The sequence below is a fragment of the Bubalus kerabau genome, chromosome 4 (genome assembly GCF_029407905.1).
Source record: "Bubalus kerabau isolate K-KA32 ecotype Philippines breed swamp buffalo chromosome 4, PCC_UOA_SB_1v2, whole genome shotgun sequence".
NCBI classification, from domain to species: domain Eukaryota; kingdom Metazoa; phylum Chordata; class Mammalia; order Artiodactyla; family Bovidae; genus Bubalus; species Bubalus kerabau.
This window is the reverse complement of record NC_073627.1, coordinates 135,837,705-135,858,908: the sequence shown is the minus strand read 5'-3', so window position 1 is coordinate 135,858,908 and position 21,204 is coordinate 135,837,705. Positions and strand designations below refer to the sequence as shown.

Genomic DNA, 21,204 nt, shown 5'->3' with positions numbered 1-21,204 from the left:
CACCCACTTACTTGGTATTTATTAATCACTTCCTATGCCAAAGACATAAAGATGACACAGGCCTGGTCTCAGAAGTGGCTCCTACTGTGGTTGGTCAACCCAGTGGTGACCTGTGGCTGACTGGTAATGACTCTTAAAGTAGTCATCGCTAATGGAATAGCTCTGCCTGAAGCCTGCAGATTACTGGGGCAAGGTCAATTCAGAGGGAGATCTTGGGATCTGCTTTGATTCATGTCCTGTTCAATATTTTGATCAAAGGTTGAGTTTGGAAGACCCAGAAGACATGCATATCCAATGAGCTCATGACAGAGTGAGAATGGCTACCTGGTGGTTGGTAGAATTCTGATTCAAAATGATCTTGAGACCTGTTGGAATAAGCAATGTGACTGATAATAAAATCTAACCCAGCTCAAGGTTGCACTAGAACATTAAGTACCAAGTTCCAATCAAGGGATATAAACGCTGAAAAGCTGTGGGTGCAATAAAAATATGAAGGACATGGAAGACCCAAGGGTGGGTGAGAGATCCAGACTCCACGTGAAAAGCCTGTGAATGGATCTGAGAAGCAAGTAGAAAAATGCCTAGCACATAATACATGCTCTTCATGAGTTAGCGTTTGTATACAACTATCAGTAGATGCCTCCCATCCTCCTGGGCTTCCCTAGTGGCTCAGATGGTAAAGAATCCGCCTGCAATGCGGAGAAGGCAATGGCACACCACTCCAGTACTCTTGCCTGGAAAATGCCATGGACAGAGGAGCCTGGAAGGCTGCAGTCCATGGGGTCGCTGAGGGTCAGACATGACTGAGCGACTTAACTTTCACTTTTCACTTTCATGCATTGGAGAAGGAAATGGCAACCCACTCCAGTGTTCTTGCCTGGAGAATCCCAGGGATACGGGAGCCTGGTGGGCTGCTGTCTATGGGGTCACACAGAGTCGGACACGACTGAAGTGACTTAGCAGCAGCAGCAGCAATGCGGGAGACATGGGCTCAGTCCCTGGGTTGGAAAGATCCCCTGGAGCAGGGAATGGCCACCCACTCCATTATTCTAGCCTGGAGAATTCCATGGACAGAGAAGCCTGGCGGGCTACAGCCCATGGGATCACAAAGAATTGGACACAACTGAGTGACTTTCACACTTTCCCATCCTCCTGTGGGGTGAATGAGTACATTTCCCAGGCAGGTCATTCACAGCCACAAGGACTCAGCTCTCCTACTCGGGGGTCCTGGCAGAGGAAGTGATGCTCAGTTACCTTCTCCCCAGGTGTGACCGAGATGCGCCATACACAGTGCATGTGGGCAGAGTAGCCATTGGGGTACTCGGGGGAGGAGAAGTTGCCTGTACTGTCCTGCAGGGTCTCTCCACAGGCTGTCAAGGAAAGGAAATGATCAGATTGCTTGCTGCAGCTGCCCAGTCCCCCCAACCTTCTGGCTTCTCATCCTGAGCCCTGGTGCCCTTTGGGGGACAGCAGACTGGTTGAGCAGAGCAAAGAGTCTGGGATGGTTCTGTCCCTTTAAGATCCACCTCCTTCTCCTCTTTTTCTACCTAGTGCCAGGGATGCCCTGTTGTCAAGGCAACAAGGCTTCCAGAGTTAAGGTCAAGCTCCTTGGGAGGGCCTCACTCTATCTCACTTCCTGGGAATTGCTCTGCACACCCCCCCACCCTTGGCTTTTTCTACTCCCACTGCCCCTCACTCTCAGAGACCCTCAGAAGGTGGGTGGCTCAGCACCTCCCCACTAGATCCGAGCCCCAGTTTGGCTCTGTAACTTGAACACTGCTCCTACCTGGGTGCCCCCTCCTCAGAAACCAGGCTGCCTCTAACTTCTAAGTCTCACAGCTTCAACCTTCTTGGCTCCAGGGCCTGCCCTCCACCCCACTCTGTCCCATCCCCACCCCTGCCCTGACCTGGGCACTTGTAGAGCTTGCGTGCCTGGGCAATGTCCCCCTTGCTGAGTCGTGTCCTCTGGCCAATGGGGGGCTTTACCCCATTCACCTCGTACTTGGGAACGATGGTGTCCAGGAAGATGCCCCTGGGGAGGAGGAGAAGCCCAGCCCCGGGTGAGAATCGAACGGAAGGAGGGTGGCTCGCCTGCATGCACCCAAGGTCACGACCCTGCCAGAGCCCAGACATTCCTCAGCAGGGTCCGGGACGGGTGGAGACATATCACCCTGTCATTACACTGCCCACTGACCAGCTGCCACCCTGCTCCGTGGCAGCCACGCCACAGGGCCTGGGGGAGCCCCGGGAACACTTGGGAGGTTGAGAACAAAAACCTAGGAGGCCCTGGGGACCCACCCGTGCCCTGGCTCTGTCTGGCCCACCTCCAAACCCTGGGAGACCTCAGACCCCCTAGTCAGCCGTGTCTCAGCCCTGCTTCTGAGGCCCCTTGTGCTGTATCAGCCCTGCCGACACCCCTCCCAGGACTACCCAGGGCCAGCCCTTCTTCCTTCCTGATGGCACCTGGGACAAGGCCAAAGGGCAGGTTCCACTGTGGCCAGACCAGACCCCAAAACAGCCCCTCCAGCTCCTGACCCATTGTGTCTCCTGTCCCCCCAGTTCCTGCCTGCTGGGTCTTGGGTGTTTCCATCTGGGAAGATCAGAATGCAGGCAGAACAGGCAGCCCTCCACCTCCCCAGGGCCCTTGACTCACACCCAGCTGGCTGGACCTCAGCAGGAGCTGGGGTAGGATTGGTGGGAAATGGGTGGTCTGTGGGTGGGGGTTGGGGTGACCTCACCACCCTTCCTTGGTCTATTCCCTCAGGTCTGGAGGCAGGAAGAGAGGGTCTAGAAGGAGCGACTGAGGAGAGGGGAAGGGCCAGTGTCTGGGAGAACAGAGATGGAGGAAGAGGGCAGAGCCAGGCATGGGAAAGGCCAGGCGTGGCGGGTGAGGGAAAGCCTGAGGAGGGGGAGGGGCAGAGTCCCATACTCTGCTAAGGAGAAGCTGGGATGGGGAGGCTGGGCCAAGACTGCTGGGGGTTCTGCCTGTGGTTTCTGGGAACCTATGCTTAGTCATTCAGTCCTGTCTGACCCTTTGCAACATCCCCTGAACTGTATACCATCAGGCTTTTCTGTCCATGGGATTCTCCAGGCAAGAATACTGGAGTTGGTTACCATTCCCTTCTCCAGGGGATCTTCCCAACCCAGGGATCAAATCCAGGTCTTTCCCACTGCAGGCGGATTCTTTACTGTCTGAGCCACCAGGAAGCCTGGGCTCAGGATAAAGAGTAGGTGTATATGTGCTCATGAACTAGGGAGCGGGGCTGATCCAGGACAGAAGCCAGCCTTTGTACAGATCAGTCAATTACAAAAAGGCAGACCCACCAGAAAAATGTGCCCCCTTTTGCGGATGGTTGAGGGAAAAACTCAGTTCCCTCGGGCTGATACAGCTCCGGGGTCTTGGCATCCCATGTGCCTGGGCAGCAGCTGGGTTTCACCCTCCTGGGGCCACTGTGCCCAGTACTAGGTGAGGAACCTAGGCCCTGGGAGTCCCAGTCTTGCCACCGACCCACCGTGGAAGAGAGCAGCAGGGCAGGCAGCACCCATGGGTCCTCTGTTCCAGGGCCTCAGCCACCCAGGGACCCACTCTTGTCCTCACTGATGACCCCAGTGGGGCAGGCTAGTGCAAAGTGGGAGGTCTACAGAGGGCAGGGCTGGGCTGCCCCAGAAGAGGGGGGCCCCCATCTCTCACCTGGAGAATGTGTTCCGGGCATAGTGCATGATACTGTCAAAATCATAGGTCTCCCCCAGGGACTCCACCTCCTGGACCTCCATCTTCAGGAAGTTATACTCCTGCCCTGTGAAGACCAGGAGAAGGGAGTGTGGGAGGGGAGGGGGCGGGGGCGGGCGGGGGCAGGTCTGTGGGGTTGCAGTGCTACCTCTTTAGGGTCAGGGATGGGGTCCTCCCTGCTCTTGAGAGGTGACCCCCTACCTGGGGGTCCAGCAGTGGCCCAGGGAAGCCAGGGGGAGAGGCGGGTCTCTAGAAGAGTCTGTCCAGCAGGGTGTAGGTGGGGTGAGGATATGCTGGAGAAATGACTCAAGGGACGATAGGCAGGAGGCGCCCATTTCTAGAACCACTGGGGAGATGAGAGCAGTGAAGAGGGGAGGAGAGGGAGGAAGCAGGAAGGGAGGGAAGAGAGAGCATAGTAGGGAGAAAGGAGAGAGAAAAAACCCTTTAGAGGACAGAATAGGCAGAGAGCTGAAGACTGGGTAAAAGTGAAGAGAAAGGCTGAGGCAGCATGGAGACAGGGCCGACCCCTCCCCAACCCCCATCCTGAAGGCCAGGTGGGTTCTGGCTGCTCCAGGCAGCCCTGTGTGCAGGACCTAGACCTGTCCGGGCCCCCATCTGACAACGGATTTGAGGTCCCTGAGCTGCCACTGACCCAGAGAAGATGCTTCAGGGGAAGGGTTTGGACCCCAGGCAGGGCTGGGACTGTAATACCACGTTGAGCAAAGGTGATGGCTTGAGGGAGCAGCTCCCACCCTGACCAGGGACCCTGGAGGGGCAGGCAGAGGTCTGTACCTGGCTGGATGTTCTCCCGCACGATGGAGACGTGGCGGTCTCGGTCAGGTCGTGTGTGCTCGTGCCAGAAGCCGATGACGTGACCCAGCTCGTGGACCACGATGCCAAACTTGTCACAGTTCTTGCCAATGGAGATGGCCTGGGGGCCCCCGCCACGGCGGCCCACGTAGGAGCAGCACCTGGAGGGCGGGGCCAGCTCAGGGGGGCGGTCCCGAGCTGGGGGAGTGCATCCACTCAGGGGCCGGGCGTGGCTGCCAGGGGGGTCAAGGAGCAGAGGGGTGGAGGAGGGGCCCGAGCGCGGGATGCCCGGGTTGTGTGCTGGGGTCTGAGCCACATCCGGGGCAGCTCCTGGGGAGATGCTCCCATGGCAGGAAGGGACACATGACCCAGGGCCGTGCCCGGGGGGACGGCTGCAGTACCCAGGACCGAACACGGGCTGGGGCGATGGCCGAGGGTACAGCGCCCAGGGGCCACTGCTCACCCGCAGGGTCGGTAGGTGAACACGATATAGCTGTCCTCGTCCGTGCGCTCTAAGAAGGTGACACAGGTGTGCTTCTCCCAGTGCCTCATGGCCTGCCGGAAGACTGCCCTCTGGCTACCTGTGGGGACAAAGGAGGCCAGGCTGTCACAGTGTCCAGGGGGCTCACCTCCACCCTCCGCTAAAGAGTCAGCCATTCATCAGACAGGCAGAAGGCACCACTCACACCACCGCGTCCACCCCCACCCCCAACCACCCCCAACCGCCCCCAACATCATGCTCACCAGTGAAGTTGCCCCCAATGACAAAGGGGATGACTCCATCAGGCCACACCCGCTCTGGTCTGGACGTTGCTGCCCGCCGGCTCCGGGACCGGCTTTTCCATCTCCCACGGCTTCTTCTCTGAGGCTTCATACTAGTGTTCTGGCTGTTGAGGGTAGAGGAGTTTCCTGAAACTAAAAAAGGAAGCCACTGGTAGCAAGGGCATGAAGGGCAGGGGGAAGCAAATGACAACCGATCCTCATTGTCTAGGGGTTCTGTACCTGCCCACTCACTAAAATTTGTAAACCCCCCCAAACCAAGACCATCAGCTCTTTCATGGTCACTGGCTGTGATGCACAGAGCAGTGAGAAATTTGAGTCACCCAATGTACGTGACCTGGGCTGAGCCCGAACAAGGGGACAGGCTGCCTCCCTGTTTCAGCTCATTCTGTAGGTAAGTATCTTCATAATTTAGTTAGCGCCACTTTTTTTTTTTTTTTTTTGCATTTTTATGCCTTTTCTTGGTGATTTCACTGTCTAAAATGACCCTCTCCCTAACTCCCAAGTGCAAGAGGGCTGGGATGTATATAGAGAAAATACCTGTGTTAGATAATCTTCATTCAGGCTTGACTTACAGTGCTGTTGACCATGAGTTCAGTGTTAATAAATCAATGACATAGCAAATAAGATGTCTTTAAATAGAAACACATATATGACTTGGTTATGTGTTAACAAGTTGATGAAAATGTGACCAGAGGCTTGTAGGAACTTAACCTTGTATTTCTCCTAGGAGTAATGGCTCAGAATTCACTAATTCAGTGTTTGCAGTGACTTTATGGAATAACTAACTATAAGGTTATAGTTATAACCTTATAACTATAAACTGTAACTGCCATAAACAATAAGAATAGACTACAAGTGAATAAGAGAACAGCGGTGTACTCATTTCCCTGGACCTACAGGGAACCTGAGACTAGGAAACATTCCTGCTCAGCTAATGAAAGTGTTAGTTGCTCAATCATGTCTGACTCTATGTGACCCTGTGGACTGTAGCCCACTAGGCTCCTCTATCCATGGAATTCTCCAGGCAAGAATACTGGAGTGGGTTGCTGTGCCCTCCTCCAAGGGATCTTCCCGACCCAGGGATCAAACCAGAGTCTCATGCATTGCAGGCAGATTCTTTACCGCCTGAGCTACCAGGGAACTTTCATAATTGTGGAGCATACAGAACTTAATGTCTTCTTTAAGAATTCCCAAGTACAGGTCCTCATTTGACACAGTAGCTCTCATGCTGGACTAGGCAAGTGTCACTACCTACATTTGACAGATAAGGAAACTAAAGCCTAGGACTTGTCCAAAGTCAGATGGTAAGTGGCAGGTCCAGGTGATCCAAATCTCCATTCAGCTTTCCCCTTGTCTTTCCCCTTATCCCATGTCTCCTAGTCCCCGCACTAAGGTCAAATAAGCCTTGCCAGTTATCAGGCTACCAGGTCACCCTCCAATGCCAGCTGCTCACTGGCATAGTTTGACCTTTACTCCATGGACTGCCCAGTGAAGATCCTCCCTCATGCAGACTGGCCAACTACCCAGCACCACCAGAGTGTGCCCAGAACAGGCCCATGTGAGAATCCCCCACTTTGGCAAGGGGAGGGTTATCTGTGAGCTGGACCATGTTGCAGAGCAGTGAGAAGGCTGGACAGAACTAAAAGAGCCCAGGGCCTTGACCCCACCCTGCCCTCCCCCATTCACAAGTGCCAGGCTGGCTGGGAGGTGCTTGGACCCACACCTGACCTTGAAGAGCTTCGAGTCCAGCTGGGGAGAGAGAAGTATAAACAAGTCATTGCAGTGTGATTTGACTTGTGAGATGCTAATAGTATAAGCCCAGAGCAGAGAGAGCACAGCAACTGGTGGCCTGGTCATGCCTGGGAGACAATCAGGGAAGATTCCCAAGAGAAGCTCTTGAGATGGGCCATGAAGGATGTGTAGAGGCTTGCAAAATGGGAGCAGGAGGAGAGGCCAGGAGGGATTGTGGGGTTGAGCAAAGAACTTGGGATTTAGAGTGTGAAGGCTTGGGTTCCTGTCCCGGTTCCGCCACTGACTAGCTCTGGGATCTTGAGCAAGCCACCTTACCTCTGTGACTCTTGGTTTCTGTACAGTCTCTGATTTACGATGGTTTGACTTACAGTGTTTTGACTTTATGATGGGACGAATGTGATCCACATTCAGGAGAAACTACGCTTCAAAGTTTGTATTTTAAGTTTCCTGAGCTAGAGATAGGCAGTACCCTCTCCTGAGATGCTGGGCAGTGGCAGGAAGCTGCAGCTCCCCACCAGCCACACCATTGTGCCGGGAAACAACCCACACATTTGCAACCATTCTGTACCCAGACTATCATTCTATTTTTTACTTTCTGGACAGTATTCAATAATTACATGAGGGATTCATCATTTTATTATAAAATAGGCTTTGTGTTAAGATGATTTTGCCCAATAATAGGTGTATGTAAGTGTCCTGAGCACCTTTAAGGTAGGCTAGGCTGAGCTACGATGTTCAGTAGATTAGGTGTATTAAAAGCATTTTCAACTTCACCTATTTTCAATTTATGATGGGTTTATCAGGATGTACCCCATCTTGGCTCAGATAGTAAAGAATCTGCCAGCAATGCAGGAGACTCAGGTTTGATCCCTGGGTCAGGAAGATCCCCCAGAGGAGGGAATATCTACCCACTCCAGTATTCTTGCCTGGAGAATTCCATGGACAGAAGAGCCTGGCGGGGCTGCAGTCCATGGGGTCACAAAGAGTTGGACACGACTGAGCAACTAACACACTTTGACTTTTTCACACTTTCAGCCCAATCATAAGGTGAGGAAGATCTGTGTCTGTAAAGTGGGAGTTGTCCTGACCTACCTTTGAAGGTGGTTGGGGACAGTCAAGTTAGAAAATGCTTTTGAAAGTACTTCATAAACTGTAAGCAAAAACAACATGGGTGCTTAGCTTCTGGGTATGTCTACACTTGCCACTGTACTGGGGAAGGGATAAAGATACACTAGGAGAAGACAAGCCCTTATGCTGGATTCAAGTTCACCACCTCTGTCCTGGGAGGGCCTGGCTGAGAACAGAGGCGTTCCCTGTTTCTCCAATTCTGGAACCCGTTTCTGGGACAGAGGAGGGCTGGCCCATACCCAGTGTACCTGCAGCTTTGATGGAAGACCTGCCAGTTGCACGCTGTCTGAGATCCGCAGCCTGCTGCACTTGGAAGGCCCTCAAGTCCTCCTCGTCCAGGGCGATGTCCCCAAGGAAGGCAGCTGGAGAGAGAAGAGGCAAGGACAGTCAGTCCCCCTGTGCAGCACTGATTGCCTGACCCGTGGCCACTGCCCCTGGCCCTCACTGCAACTGTAATCCTCAAATGCCTTCTAAGGAAGAGGAGTAGTGGGGGGCCAGCTTTGCGGATCTTTTGGGAAACTCAAGCTCAATTTTCAGTTGAAATCTCATCAAAGCTGATGCTCAGCCCCACCAGACTCCTCAAAGACAGGGTCACTTCATGTATTCCATCATTCTTTAGCAAATGCCTAGTAATGTCTCAACAGTAAAGAATCCACCGGCAAAGCAGAAGATGTAGATGGGGGTGGGATCCCTGGGTCAGGAAAATCCCCTGGAGGAGGAAATGGCAACCCACTCCAATATTCTTGCCTGGAGAATCCACGGGCAAAGAAGCCTGGTGGGCTATAGTTCATGGGGTCACAAAGAGTCTGAGCACACAGTCAGCACCTACTGTGGACCAGGTGCTACTCTACTGTTTAGCAAGACAGAAGTGGTCCCCACTCACTTGTAGGAAACTGACCTTCAAAGATATACAAGTAAACAAAAACAGAGCTGGAGAATTCCAGGAAGGGATGGGTATTACCAACAAAATCAAAGGTGTTAAGAGGACAGAGTGTCTACTTTGGGGGTCCATAACCTTGGCATTGTGTTGGGCATATGGAATTCGCTTAAGAATTGCCATTTCAATTACACTGAGGGGGACCCTATGAATAAAAATGGGAGCAGGAAAGTGTGGTAGGGAAGTCAGGACACCTGATAGGCTTGGAGGAAAAGGTTTAACAGTGATTCCTGTCTGAGTCTCAAGTCCCCTTTCGGGAAGGAGAAAGATCTGGGGGAAAAGAGTCCCCCACCCCAGGGCGTTTTGATTTCTGGTGCTGTGGGGAGAGGTTTCCTGAGGGGTGTGTGCCCAGCCAGCAGTGGGATTGCTGGGTCATATGGCAGTTCTATTCCCAACTTATTTTAAGGAATCTCCACACTGTTCTCCATAGTGGCAATACCAGTATGCATTCCCACCAACAGTGTAGAAGGGTTCCCTTTTCTTCACACCCTCTCCAGCATTTATTGTTTGTAGACTTTTTGACGATGGCCATGCTGACTGGAGTGAGATGACACCTTATTGTGGTTTTGATTTGTGTTTCTCTTATAATGAGTGATGTTGAACATCTTTTCATGAGGTTTCTCATGGGGAAACCTGAGGGATGGACTGAACAGTCTGCTTTCTGAAAAATACAGGGGGAGCTGAACCCTTTGGAAGGTGCTCAGATGCAAGCTTCATGCTGGGCTGCAGTATGGGAGGCAGGAGGCCGCGCTGGAGGTGGAGCAGAGAGCAGCCTCCCGCAGACCCACCCACAGCGACATCTGCTTCTCATCCCCAGTGCTACAGAGGCCTGGCGGGCAGCATTACACAAACTGTTCTAACCTTGAGGCCTTGCACACAGGTTTTTCCTCACCAGCTGGCCCACTGGGTGGACACACACATACACACCCCTCTAGTCATCACCACAGCATCATACACAGGAGTCAGTGTTCCGCCAGACTCATGGTAACATCCACACCTGTGCCATCCAAAACAGAGCTACAAAAGTCACATAGACATTCCTGCACACACGAGCAGCACCCACACCACCCCTTCTGGTGGTGGCAGGCACTCGATATACATTTGTTCAAGTGAAGTGTCATGCTGATATACTTCGGGCTTGCAAACATGTGCCAACAGACACTCACTCTTCGACAGGTGTGACCTGGAGCTGGATGGGCAGAATGTGGAATGACTTTATCAGTTGTCTAGGCCAGTGTCCCATTTTATAGATGCAGAAACTGAGGCCCAGAAGGGCGATGATTTAATGGAGATCATGCTGCTAGTCACTACCAAGGCTGGATTTATACCTCAGGCCTCCCAGTTCCCAGTCCAGTGCTCACTGCACTCGAGTTCGTCAGCTTGTAGAACCCACATTCTAAATTGTTTGTTTAGTTGCTAAGTCATGTCTGACTCATTTGCGACCCCATGGACTGCAGCCCGCCAGGCTCTTCTGTCCATGGGATTTCCCAGGCAAGAATACTGACATGGGTTGCCATTTCCCTCTCCAGGGGATCTTTCCAACCCAGGGATCAAACTCCCACCTCCTGCATTGGCAGGCAGATTCTTTTCTAATGAGCCACCAGGGAAGGCCCATATTCTAAATACATATACACAAAAATACTCATTCAGAAACACACATCCACCAAAAAATATACACATCACAGACAGTCCTAAAACACATGCAGAAGCTCCAACACACACAAACCAACAGCAAGTTCCAAACCCTTTAAGCCAGTAATAGTAGCAATAATGACACCTTATGTAAATATCTGTTGAAATTTGCCTGGTGCTTTCCTGTTGACAAAGTGCTCTCACATTAATGAATTCATTAATCCTGGCCCGCTAGGGATATTCCCAATAAGCCAAACTCCAGCCATACACTTGCCAAGGAGCATCCCATTACAAACTCTTGGAGAAATAACCTAGTGGTTAGATTTGATCCCTTCTCCCTGACTTGAGTGGGCCAGGAAACGGTGGCTGAGTGGTAAAGAATCTGCCTGCAATGCAAGAGCCAGGTTTGACTCCTGGGTTGGGAAGATCCCATGAAGGAGGGCATGGCAACCCACTTCAGTATTCTTGCCTGGAAATTCCCATGGATAGAGGAGCCTGGCAGGCTACAGTCCATGGGGTTGCAAAGAGTCGCACACGACTGAAGTGACTTAGCACGCGCGCTCACGCCAGCCCTGACTTGAGAGATCAGAACACTTGAATGTGAGATGGGAAACGACCTGGCCAAGGTCACCAACTGGTAAGTGGCCCAGAATTTCTTCCTCCACATGGGAAAGATTTTCTTACTGAAAACATCTTGGTGGCCTTGGCTCAGCAACTGATGGACAGCAATACAAGGTGCTTCTCAGCTGTGGTCTGAGCAAGGACATGGGATGGGAGATACACCCCACGGAGGTGGTGGTGGATCCTATGTGCTAAAGTTTACACAGGCACCCAGTGCCACATGAATGCCCCTACACCTCTGCTCTCTTTGCACCTCTACACGGACACTGTACCCTCAGGCTCACACAGCCACAACCGTAGGCATCACAAGGATACAATGTATCTGGATATTTAAACTCATCTTCGGACATAGCAGCGAAGAACAAGGTCTTTGGAGTCAGACAGATCTGCTTTGAATCTGTGTGACTACCCTCTCACTGATAAGTCACAAAAACTCTTCTAAATCTCAATTTTCCCCTACATAAAAAAGGAGCTAATAAAAGAATCTGTCTCCCAGGATAACTGCGCAAAATAAAGCATGTAAAGAGAGCATCCAGCACAAAGCCTGGAGCATAGTAAGCACCCACTAAATGGCCACTGTTAATATCACCCCAATAAGAGCCCCATGGTCTCAAGGTCAGCTCTCTACTTCCAAGGCCATACAGTTTTCACCCACACAGGCCTCTGGGCTCAATGAAGCCCCTGAGAAGCAGAACCTTTCATTCCAAGTACAGAGGCCACAGAACTGTGCTGGCCTGCGGGAGCAAGGCAGTGTGGAGGGCTAGCTGAGCAGAAGGCAGGACCAGTCCTGGGCTAGGCTAGAGGCCCTGGGCTAGGCTAGAAGTGGAGCACTCCCTGTCAGCAGCGGCCAGTGGTGTGAATGTCATGACTGAAGAATGCGAAGGAACCAAGGCGGGAGGGCTGATGGGGTGGGCAGGAGAGCCTTATGGCCGGGAGCTGAAGGCCCTGACCATGCGCAGTGCCCTCCAGGGCAGTTAGGGAAACTGGATTCTGGAGAGTCCAGGAAGCCCCTCCTCACCCAGAAGGAAGGGTCAAGGTCAGAGTAGTAGTTGTTTTCAACATGGAATCAAACGTTTTGTTTTGTTTTCAGGCTATAAATCAGCTAGGGGCATTTATGAATGCTCCATAGCCAGTCCCCCCTACCTCAAGCAGGATATGAAAGACATCAAACTGCATCCCTTGAGCACATCCTTCAGTTGGCCTTGGGACTCCACAGAGTCGCCTCCACTTTTGGAAGGACGGAGAGGAGCCTGGCTGGTGTTGTACAGAACCATGTGTACCAGGCGTCCTACACAGGTCCCACCCATCACACAAATGCAGGCTTCTAGCAAGCTTCTAGCTGGAGGAGGACATGCTTAAGCTCCTGCAAGTGTCTGTGTGTGTGTTTAGTCACTCAGTCATGTCTGACTTTTTGTGGCGCCATGGATAGTAGCCCACCAGGCTCCTCTGTCCATGGGATTCTCCAGGCAAGAATACTAGAGTGGGTTGCTATTTCCTCCTCCAGGGGATCTTCCCCACCCAGGGATCAAACCCAGGCCTCCTGCATTGCAGGCAGATTCCTTACCACTAGTGCCACCCGGAAGCCCCCCCGCAAGTGTTTGCATGTACTTAATCACAGCCATACATTTACACACAGGGGCATATGTGCACATACACATGTACTCAGGAGTACCCACAGGCACAGTTGAATAGACTTGCCCATAGAGCAGGGACACACCCACAGACGTGTAAAAACACACTAACTGCTTTCCTGTGCAAGTCCCAGTGTTTTCAAATACACAAAGAACTGTATGTGCACACCCCATTTCACAGGCTACACCCCCTCACTGAAGGAGAGGGGCACCTTGAGAAATGGAGAGAGGAGAGGAGAAAGGGAGAGTAGCTGAATCCCTTGGCTATCCTTAGGAGGTCTTTAGTGGCCTGAGGAGTGATACACTCTACTACATCCCCTCCTCCCCCAATATCTTCTCCCAAAATCCCTGGAGAAACTAGAATTTCTGGAGCTTCTTCTTCCAGGGGAGTCCCATTGTTTCCCCATTCATCCTGAGTCCAGGAAGATTATAAGACTTTTCCTCCTTCCTTGGGGCACCGAAAAGAGAAGGTGACTCATGGAGCAAGGGTATAGGTGGGTGGGTGACTCATGCAGCGTGTCTGGAGGGGGAAAGTGGTCTGGCAGGAGAAGGAATTGCTTCTCAACCTCCAGAGCCTATAATCTACTCCTCTGAGGCCCTGTGAAGTCCAAATCTGGGTTACAAAGCCCCTGGGATAAGGATGGTGAGCTACTAGACCACCTGGCCTCCCCATAGCATATCTCGGAGCTGCTAACTGAGGCAGAATTAAGGTCCTTGCTGGCTCAGGAGCATCCTGTGGGCTTCTCTGCTGAATGGAGCAGCTGCGTCCCAATTCTTGCCTCTATGGTCTCTCCCAGAGCCCTGAGTCATCTGGAGCAGCCAGAAGGAACTGGGAATCTTGGGAAATGATTTCCTTGATGGTTTGGCATCCCAACATACAAAAAATGAGGGCTGAGTCGCAATCTCCCTGGGAGAGAAAAAGAGGGCTTGGTGGAAACGGCTCTGAGCACACACAGGCTATTTTGGCTTCCTGCCCTTTGCTCTGGTCTTGCCAGAACCTCTCCAGGGTCTCAAGGGTCTTAATTCTGTCCTTACCGCCAACAGTAACCCTAATTCTGACAGAAGAAGGAGAAGGAAGAGAAGGGAGCTGGAGAGCATCAAGCAGGTACAGCCAGGTGCATTCAAAGGAAGTCAAGTCAGACACCATCTGCACCAGCATCTGGAGGTCAGGGCTCAGCTGGGGCAAGAGGTGACGGCAGGCAGGAGAAGTTAACACAAACAGAGGAAAGAATCTGGGGACCTGAGGCCTGAGGGTGCTGATATGGGGTCTTAGGAGTCAGGCAGGAGGGAGGAAAGGCTGTACCAGTCACACTAAGGAGGGAAGCCTGCTCCAACCCCAAGTCTTGGCCTTGTCAGGCTCTCCTGGCCACCCCTAGGTCTGGCCCAGCTCCCCACAAGCCTCACTTCACCCTAGTGGAGAACTTGCTCCAAAGCCTTCGTTTGAAGTTCCAACTCAGCTAGCCCCACCCAGCCAGCATGAAATCTGAGACTGGGATGGAGCCCTGAACCTTCCCTGCTCCAAAAAATCGCTCCAATTTCCAACTGGTAGTGAAATACATCAGCCTGGCTTCCTTCCTATTCTTTAAGGCCTTGTCCAGCTCTCTTTCTCCATGAAGATCTCCCAAGCCTTCCCGGCATGCTGTGATCACTGTTTCTCTGCCAGCACCACTACCATGGGGCAAGAGGTTCCTTGAGCCTTTAAGGGCTTTCCCTCCAGGGTGGCACGTAAGATATCTTGGTTTGTGCAGTTGGTTCATCCACAGATGTCTTGTGCCCCCTTTGGACTGTAAGCTCTTTGAGGGCAGGGAGCCTGGCTTATAATTCTTTCTCTCACAACATCAAGACCATGGCCTGGAACCTTTCTGTAATGGAATTCTCCAGGCAAGAATACTGGAGGGGTAGCCATTCCTGTCTCCAGGGGATCTCCCCCACCCAGGGACTGAACTCAGGTCTCCTGCATTGCAGGTGGATTCTTTACTGTCTGAGACACGAGGGAAGCCCAAATGCAGGCCAGTTGAATGAATAAATGACACAGGACGGGGTTAGGAAGCTATTCTCTTTTCCTGAAAACCAAGCCTATTTTCTCAGAAAAAAAAAAAAAAAAAAGAAGTAAGTGTGTGAGGCACAGAAAACAGGGGGTAAGCCACCAATGTTTACTTAGTGCTTCCTGAGTGTTAAGCTCTAATACACATTTTATATGTGTTCTCACATTTAATCTTTACCACCAGCTCTACGGAGAAACGTATTATCAGTTCCATTTTACAGGTGAGAAAAGCAAAGTCCAGAGATGATAATTACTGTTCCCAAGATGCTACAGCTAATGAGTTGTGGGTCCAGGATTGAGAGCTATGTCTGCCTGCCTGCAAAGCCCACACTCTGGCCACTTAGCCTTATGTCCACCCCAAGCCCAGTGAGAAAGATGGAGGCTAACGTCTGGTTTGCTCACAGCCCAGCACGGGTGGAGGAGGAAGGGCTGAGGCTTCGGCTTCTCCTGCTCCCACTGGAAGGTCCCTTATGCCTGCAGTTCGCTCTGCTCCATCACCCAAAGAGGGGTCCCCTGGGTCGGAACCAGAGCAACCTGACCCCCTGTCCCCCGTGCCACCCACAGGTATGTCTAGAATTCCAAGCACCCCGAGTCATTCCCCTGGCCCTGGCTATTTGGAGACAGTCTGAAATCAGAGGCTGGAAGTCGAGGAAAGGTTCTGATATCTTACGCCCTGTGTGTTCTCTTATCCATGGCAGCCTATTCAGGGTCATCCGATCAGGCAAATGGCTGGAGTGCAAGACCATCTGGTCACTCTGGTAGGGGGGAGAGGGGGGAATCCCTCTGGGCCCAGCAGGAGTGAAGGGGTTACACCAGGTCTTCATGGACAAAGAACACACACACACACCCCCTCCAGGGCCCTGACCTGGGCTAATTAACCTCCAGTGTCTGCAGGATGGAGAGAGCTGATATACAGTATCTGAGTTCCGTTTTTCCCCCTTTCCACCACCACTTGGCCTTGGCAGGGGCCTCTGGCACAGGGGGACAGAAGTCAGTCCCAGTCCTGAGCTGGCTTCTCTGACTTTTGACAGCTGTCTCTGAGGTCTCAGTAAACTGCTGCTGCTGGTGGGGAAATGGGATCCCCAGGGGGCATGATCTCAGAGGATCCCTTGAAAAAAACTTTCTTCCACTTGGACTGGGTGGGTGGAGGGGGTAGGTCTCAGGAGACCTGCTTGGAGATTGAGGCCTCCCTGAACCCAGCCGGACAGATGTGTAGCCCCTAGGGCAGCCCAGACAGACAGGATGGAAAACACCAGTGTGCTGGAACCCCGGATCTGGCAGAAGGGAAAACTGCGTGTGCACACACACACACACACACACACACACACACATACACACACACAGGAGTTTGGCCGGAAAAGTTTCCAGTAGAAGGAAAAGCCTCCTTGGCCACAGGTTTCCTCCCGGTATCCCGGGAGGAACCCTCCTGGGGTCACACCAGAGGTAGCCACTGGGCAGCTCACACCAATTGCAGCAAAACTTCAGTCCCTACAATTCCCCCAAACTTCCCCCCCCCCCACTCTCTCCCTCTTTCTTTTGTTCCCCACTGCATTGCCAACCAGGCAGCTCCCAGCTTCCCACACCGGACTGTCCTCCCCCGAACCCTCAAGCAGCCGGCGCCTTCCTCCGGGCCCCGGGCCGCCCGCGCCCGGCCCTGGCGCCCCGGGGACCGGCCGGCGGGGTCGGGGGCACCTACCCGCCTTGCAGGGGTCTTTGTAGTTGAGGGGCTCTGCGTCGTCCTCCTCCCCCAGGTCATAGGTGTAATCGGCCAAGTCGAGCGGCCGGCCGGGGCGCGCGAGCAGCAGCAGCCAGAGCAGCAGCGGCAGCGGCGGGCGGGCCACGCCGGGCATGCTGGCGGGCGCGGCGGCGGCGGCGGCGGCGGCAGCGGCGGCGGCGGGTCGCACCCGGACGCGGGAGCGGGCGAGGGGAAGCGGAGGACTGGCGGCGAGGGGAGGGCGCTCCCGGCCGCCCGCTCTCCCCCCGAGCTCTCCCTACCTCTTCCCCTTCCCTCTGCTCGCCCTCCCTCCTTCCTGTCTCCCGCCCCCTCTCCAGCCCGGCTTCTCCGCTCTCCCTTCCCTTCTTTCCGTCTCTTTCCTTCTCTCCCTCCCTCCCTCTCCCCCTCTTTAGGGAAATGAGCTCGCTGGAGGGCGGGTTTTCGCCCGGAGCTCGGCCCCCCTCGGGGCCGGGACGGCGATCGGCCGGGCCGGGACGCACGCCAGCCGGAGGCGGGGAGGGCACGGAGCCGGCCGGCCTGGAGGGGGCTCGGGCGGCGCGGGGCGCGAGGCGGCGGGGCCGGGAAGGGGGCGCCGGTCCCCGGGGTGTCCGGCCCGAGCCCCCTCCTGGGCCTCCGGACACGCCGCCGGGTCGATCGTGCAGCCTCCGCACAGCTCTAGCCCCCCTTGTCTCGGATTGCGTTTCCCCGCCTGCGGCTCTCGCTCTCTCCGGTTCTCGGACCCTCGCTCTCGCCCATCTCCGTCCCTGTCCCTCTAGTTCGGTCCTTCGGTCTCTTGCCGTCTCCGTCTCGCTCCCTCCCTCGGGAGACGCCACTGGAGGGCGCCTGGAGCCCGCGGATTGCTCCCCAGTCTCCTCACCCTGGGATCGGGGGAGAACTGGAAAGCCGGCTTGGCGCCCCCAAGGCTCTAGCCTTCCCCTGGCCGGCTCCCACCAAGAGCCGGGCTGTGAGCGGACAGACGAGGTACACCGTTCGTTTTGCAATCAGGATGCTTTAATCTTTGGTGGTAGGAGCCCCCTTGGGCCCTAGGAGCTGCTTCTCCTCCGCCCACCTCTTCCCACAGCTCCCATTTCTGCAGGGCCAGTCTGGGTGGTGTCGACAGGATCCGCTTCCTGCCAGTCCGCACAAGACCCTTTGCTCCTGGATCTCCGCTGTCCCTTTGGGGCTTCCTGAGGCCCTGGGAAGCGAAGAAACACTGTTTATTATGTGAGGGAGAAGGACTGGAGAGGGTGTTTGTGAAACCTTCCCTCCCTGGAGCTCTGTAGGTGACCCCATCTTGTTGGGTCCCCCAGTGCCTGGTCAACTGACATGAAGAGGTGGCCCAAACCGTCCAGGGCTGCGTCTGTTCCTGTGCCCTGGAGGTCACACCTGCTCACCTGACCAGTCCTAGGTGTAGTACAGGGGCACCTCGCCACACAGGGTGCTCACGGTCCTGCCCAGGAAGGCCAGGTCCCCAGAGAATGCTGAGCCGGCGTCACGGCCCTGCTCCTGGCCCAGCTTCGAGGAAGGCACTTGGGGCTTGGCCTGGAAAGAGCATCTGGTTTGGAGCCTGGGAACTGTGTTTCTGTCTCACCTGTGGTCCTTATCATGGGACCTCAGGTGTTCCAGGCAGTCTCTCTGTGTAAAGAAGGTGTTGTGCTAGAATCAGAGCCCCCAGGGGGTGTGTGGGCTCAGCTAAGCCAGCAGCTTGGCTGCGGGGCGGGGCTGGGGAACTTGGCTAGGAAAGGTTCGGTGCAGGGGAATCCAGGGAGGACATTTACCTGGCAGCCCATGAGGAGCAGTGTTTTACAGGTGACAAAATCATCATCTAAAATGCTCCTGCCAGCAGCCCTGGGAAAAGCCAACCCACTCCCTCTTACCCATACACCCACCTGGAAGTTCTGCAATTTTCTGGTGAGAGCCTCGAGACTTGGGATGTTCTGCGGAGCCATCTTCATGATGTAGCAGCAGGTTCCGGGGGCTGGCTTGTAGGCAATCAGGAGCTGGGCATGGGAACATACAAGAGGGTCAGTTAGTAAGGTGCTGCCTAGCTCACTCCTAACTCTAGGCCATCCCCCTCTAGGTTGGGCACTGGAAGGAGTCATACTGGAATCTGGGGCTTAGCAAAAGGGCTGGGGGTGGGGAGAGATGAACCTGTAGGAAGGCCAAAGCTGAAGAGGTCTAGCACAGAATTATCACCAGTTCCCTAGCCTTGGGGTCAAGAGGTCCGCGCATACCCACCCGCTGGTAGTCATACACCACAGTGCCAGTGGAGCCAATGAGGAAAGTGGCAGTGCTTCCCACACGCTCACTCAGGGCCAGGCGCTGCTGTGCTTCCGGGCCTGCGATACTCATCTCTAGAACCTAGAGGAGGGCATTGTGCTGCCTGGCATTCCTCTTTCCCCACTCATCCCAGCAGCTCATACCCACCCTCAGTTCCCTTTGTGCTGTGCTATGCTCAGTCACTTCAGTCATGTCCAACTCTTTGAGACCCTGTGGACTGTAACCCTCCAGGCTCCTCTGTCTATGGGATTCTCCAGGCAAGACTACTGGAGTGGGTTGCCATGCCCTCCTCCAGGGGATCTTCCCGACCCGTAAGAGATGGAACCCTCATCTCTTACGTCTCCTGCATTGGCAGGCGGGTTCTTTACCACTAGCACACCTGGGAAGCCCCAGTCCTCTTTACTCAAATGCAATTCTTTCTTCCCTGGGAGCTCAGAGAGGCCCAGGGAAACCAGGCACTGGAGGGAACAGATTGTCCAACTGTGGGGTGGGGGCTGGTGAAAAAGCCCAGGCCAAGTTTGCCACCCTGTTTCCACCTCTGTCCTTCCCTGAGGTGTCACTTGCCTCCTCCCCTCATTCCCCGTGGGCAATTTGCTCTCTGCCCACCCCATCCCAGGGCCTCTATCTGACCTGCCCTGTATCCACTGCCCACCCCATCCCAAGCCTACTCACCATCTCTGTATGTTTCTGGCTCATGTGAAGGCCCATGAGCAGGGCCCCTACGATCACCACGACGACAAGGACCACAACCACGACCACGATGAGAAGGCGTTTGATGTTCACGGGACAGCAGGGGATGGGGAGCCGGCCCCCAGGGACTGCTGTGTAGTCCTGACATGTGGGGCAGGCGGGGAGACAGGTATGAGGTCATGAAGATGCCCCTTCTCCCTGCACAACTGAGACACCCTCCCACTCTCTCCCAGGACTGAACAACCAATGCCATGGATGTGTAGAAGAGGGCTGAGCCGGTTAGAGGCTTCCTGGAGGAGGGGGCCTGGATTGCAACAAACTCATAGATGCTTAGAAGTGAGGTCTAGCTCGAACAGATCCAAGAGAGCCTGTTTCACCAGTCTCACGTCCTGCTGTTTCCTCCACACCTCTGACATCCCAGCCACACCCATCCCCTCCAGTTCCCCTCCAAATCCGTGCTTTTAGGCGTATGATCCCTTCTTCCAGCAATGCCTTCCTCCTTCTCCACCTGGTGAGCTCCAGCTTGTTCCTCTGGAGCCAGCTCAAATGTTAGTTTCTCTGCAAAGCTTCCTGTGACCTCCCGTGTAGTGGCTCCTTTCCCAGTGCTCTCTACAGTCTTTTCCACGGACCCCTTTGATGGCTCACAGCCCCTTGTATGGGAATTAGTGGCTGCTGAGTCTGCCACTCCGAGTCTCTGTCTTAGTGGTTGGTGTCCCTGTCTTAATTTAGCACAGTCCTAGGTTAGTGGAGTGAATGAATTTGGGTGAGGAAACAGGCCCAGAGAGGCTGGAGGAGGCAGAGCCCATCGTACACAGATACACTCTTGCACATGTACACACACACACATACATGTACACACAATCAGACTCACCGGCGGGCTCTCCATCAAGACCTCTTTGCTACCCACATCCATCTTGCTGTAGACACCTTCCCTCCTCATCTCTGAGTACGACGAGGGTCTTATATGTGCCAGCATGGACACAGGACAGAGGTAAAAGACCCAGCCCCTGTCTGCCAACCAAGCCCTCAGCTTTGAAGCCTGTTTGTTCCTGGCCCTTCAGAGCCAAGGGCTGGATAAGCCAGCTGCAAGAGCGCCTAAGGGCCCTTGGCCCTGGTGCGTGAGTCCTCTTGGCCCCAGGGAAAGCAAAGCTGGGTGAGCTGAGCAACCTTGCCCTTGAGAAATCTACACCTCTCACCGTGGGTGTCTTCCTGGCGTGCCTACCATTCTTGCTGGCACCTGCCCCTGCTGTCTTATGGCTTTTCCTGTTCTTCTGCCAGGCTGAATCTCTTCGGCAACCAAGGGCTAGACCCAGTGGGTCCACCACACTTCCCAACAGATTTGCCCCCAGACTTGCCTCCAAATTGCCCCTGGAGCCTAAGCTCCAGGAAGGGGAAATCTTGTGGACTCACAGGGACAGTACCAAAGGCACGAGGTGCTTTGGCATCGGTGCA

At 54.2% G+C, this 21,204-nt stretch overlaps 2 protein-coding genes across 3 annotated transcripts in view; both read right to left on the bottom strand.

Annotated features, from left to right (window-relative positions):
* BMP1 (bone morphogenetic protein 1) overlaps positions 1-17,045 on the bottom strand; it is a 47,291-nt gene extending 30,246 nt beyond the window's left edge. For both annotated transcript variants that reach the window (XM_055578695.1, XM_055578696.1), the window contains exons 1-8: positions 16,765-17,045; positions 8,452-8,565; positions 5,285-5,455; positions 5,004-5,121; positions 4,523-4,701; positions 3,692-3,797; positions 1,908-2,032; positions 1,255-1,370 (exon numbers count right to left, since the gene is read on the bottom strand). In XM_055578695.1, coding sequence (XP_055434670.1) covers positions 1,255-1,370; positions 1,908-2,032; positions 3,692-3,797; positions 4,523-4,701; positions 5,004-5,121; positions 5,285-5,455; positions 8,452-8,565; positions 16,765-16,918 — 1,083 coding nt within the window. In that variant the 5' untranslated portion in view covers positions 16,919-17,045. The remainder of the gene's footprint in view (positions 1-1,254; positions 1,371-1,907; positions 2,033-3,691; positions 3,798-4,522; positions 4,702-5,003; positions 5,122-5,284; positions 5,456-8,451; positions 8,566-16,764) is intronic.
* A 1,141-nt stretch (positions 17,046-18,186) lies between these two features.
* Positions 18,187-20,665, bottom strand: SFTPC (surfactant protein C). Its single transcript, XM_055580269.1, has 5 exons — positions 20,624-20,665; positions 19,735-19,893; positions 19,021-19,143; positions 18,672-18,782; positions 18,187-18,324 (listed from the first exon to the last, which is right to left on the bottom strand). The coding sequence occupies exons 1-5, from the start codon at positions 20,663-20,665 to the stop codon at positions 18,187-18,189; spliced, it is 573 nt and encodes a 190-aa protein (XP_055436244.1).
* Between the last annotated feature and the right edge of the window lie 539 nt (positions 20,666-21,204).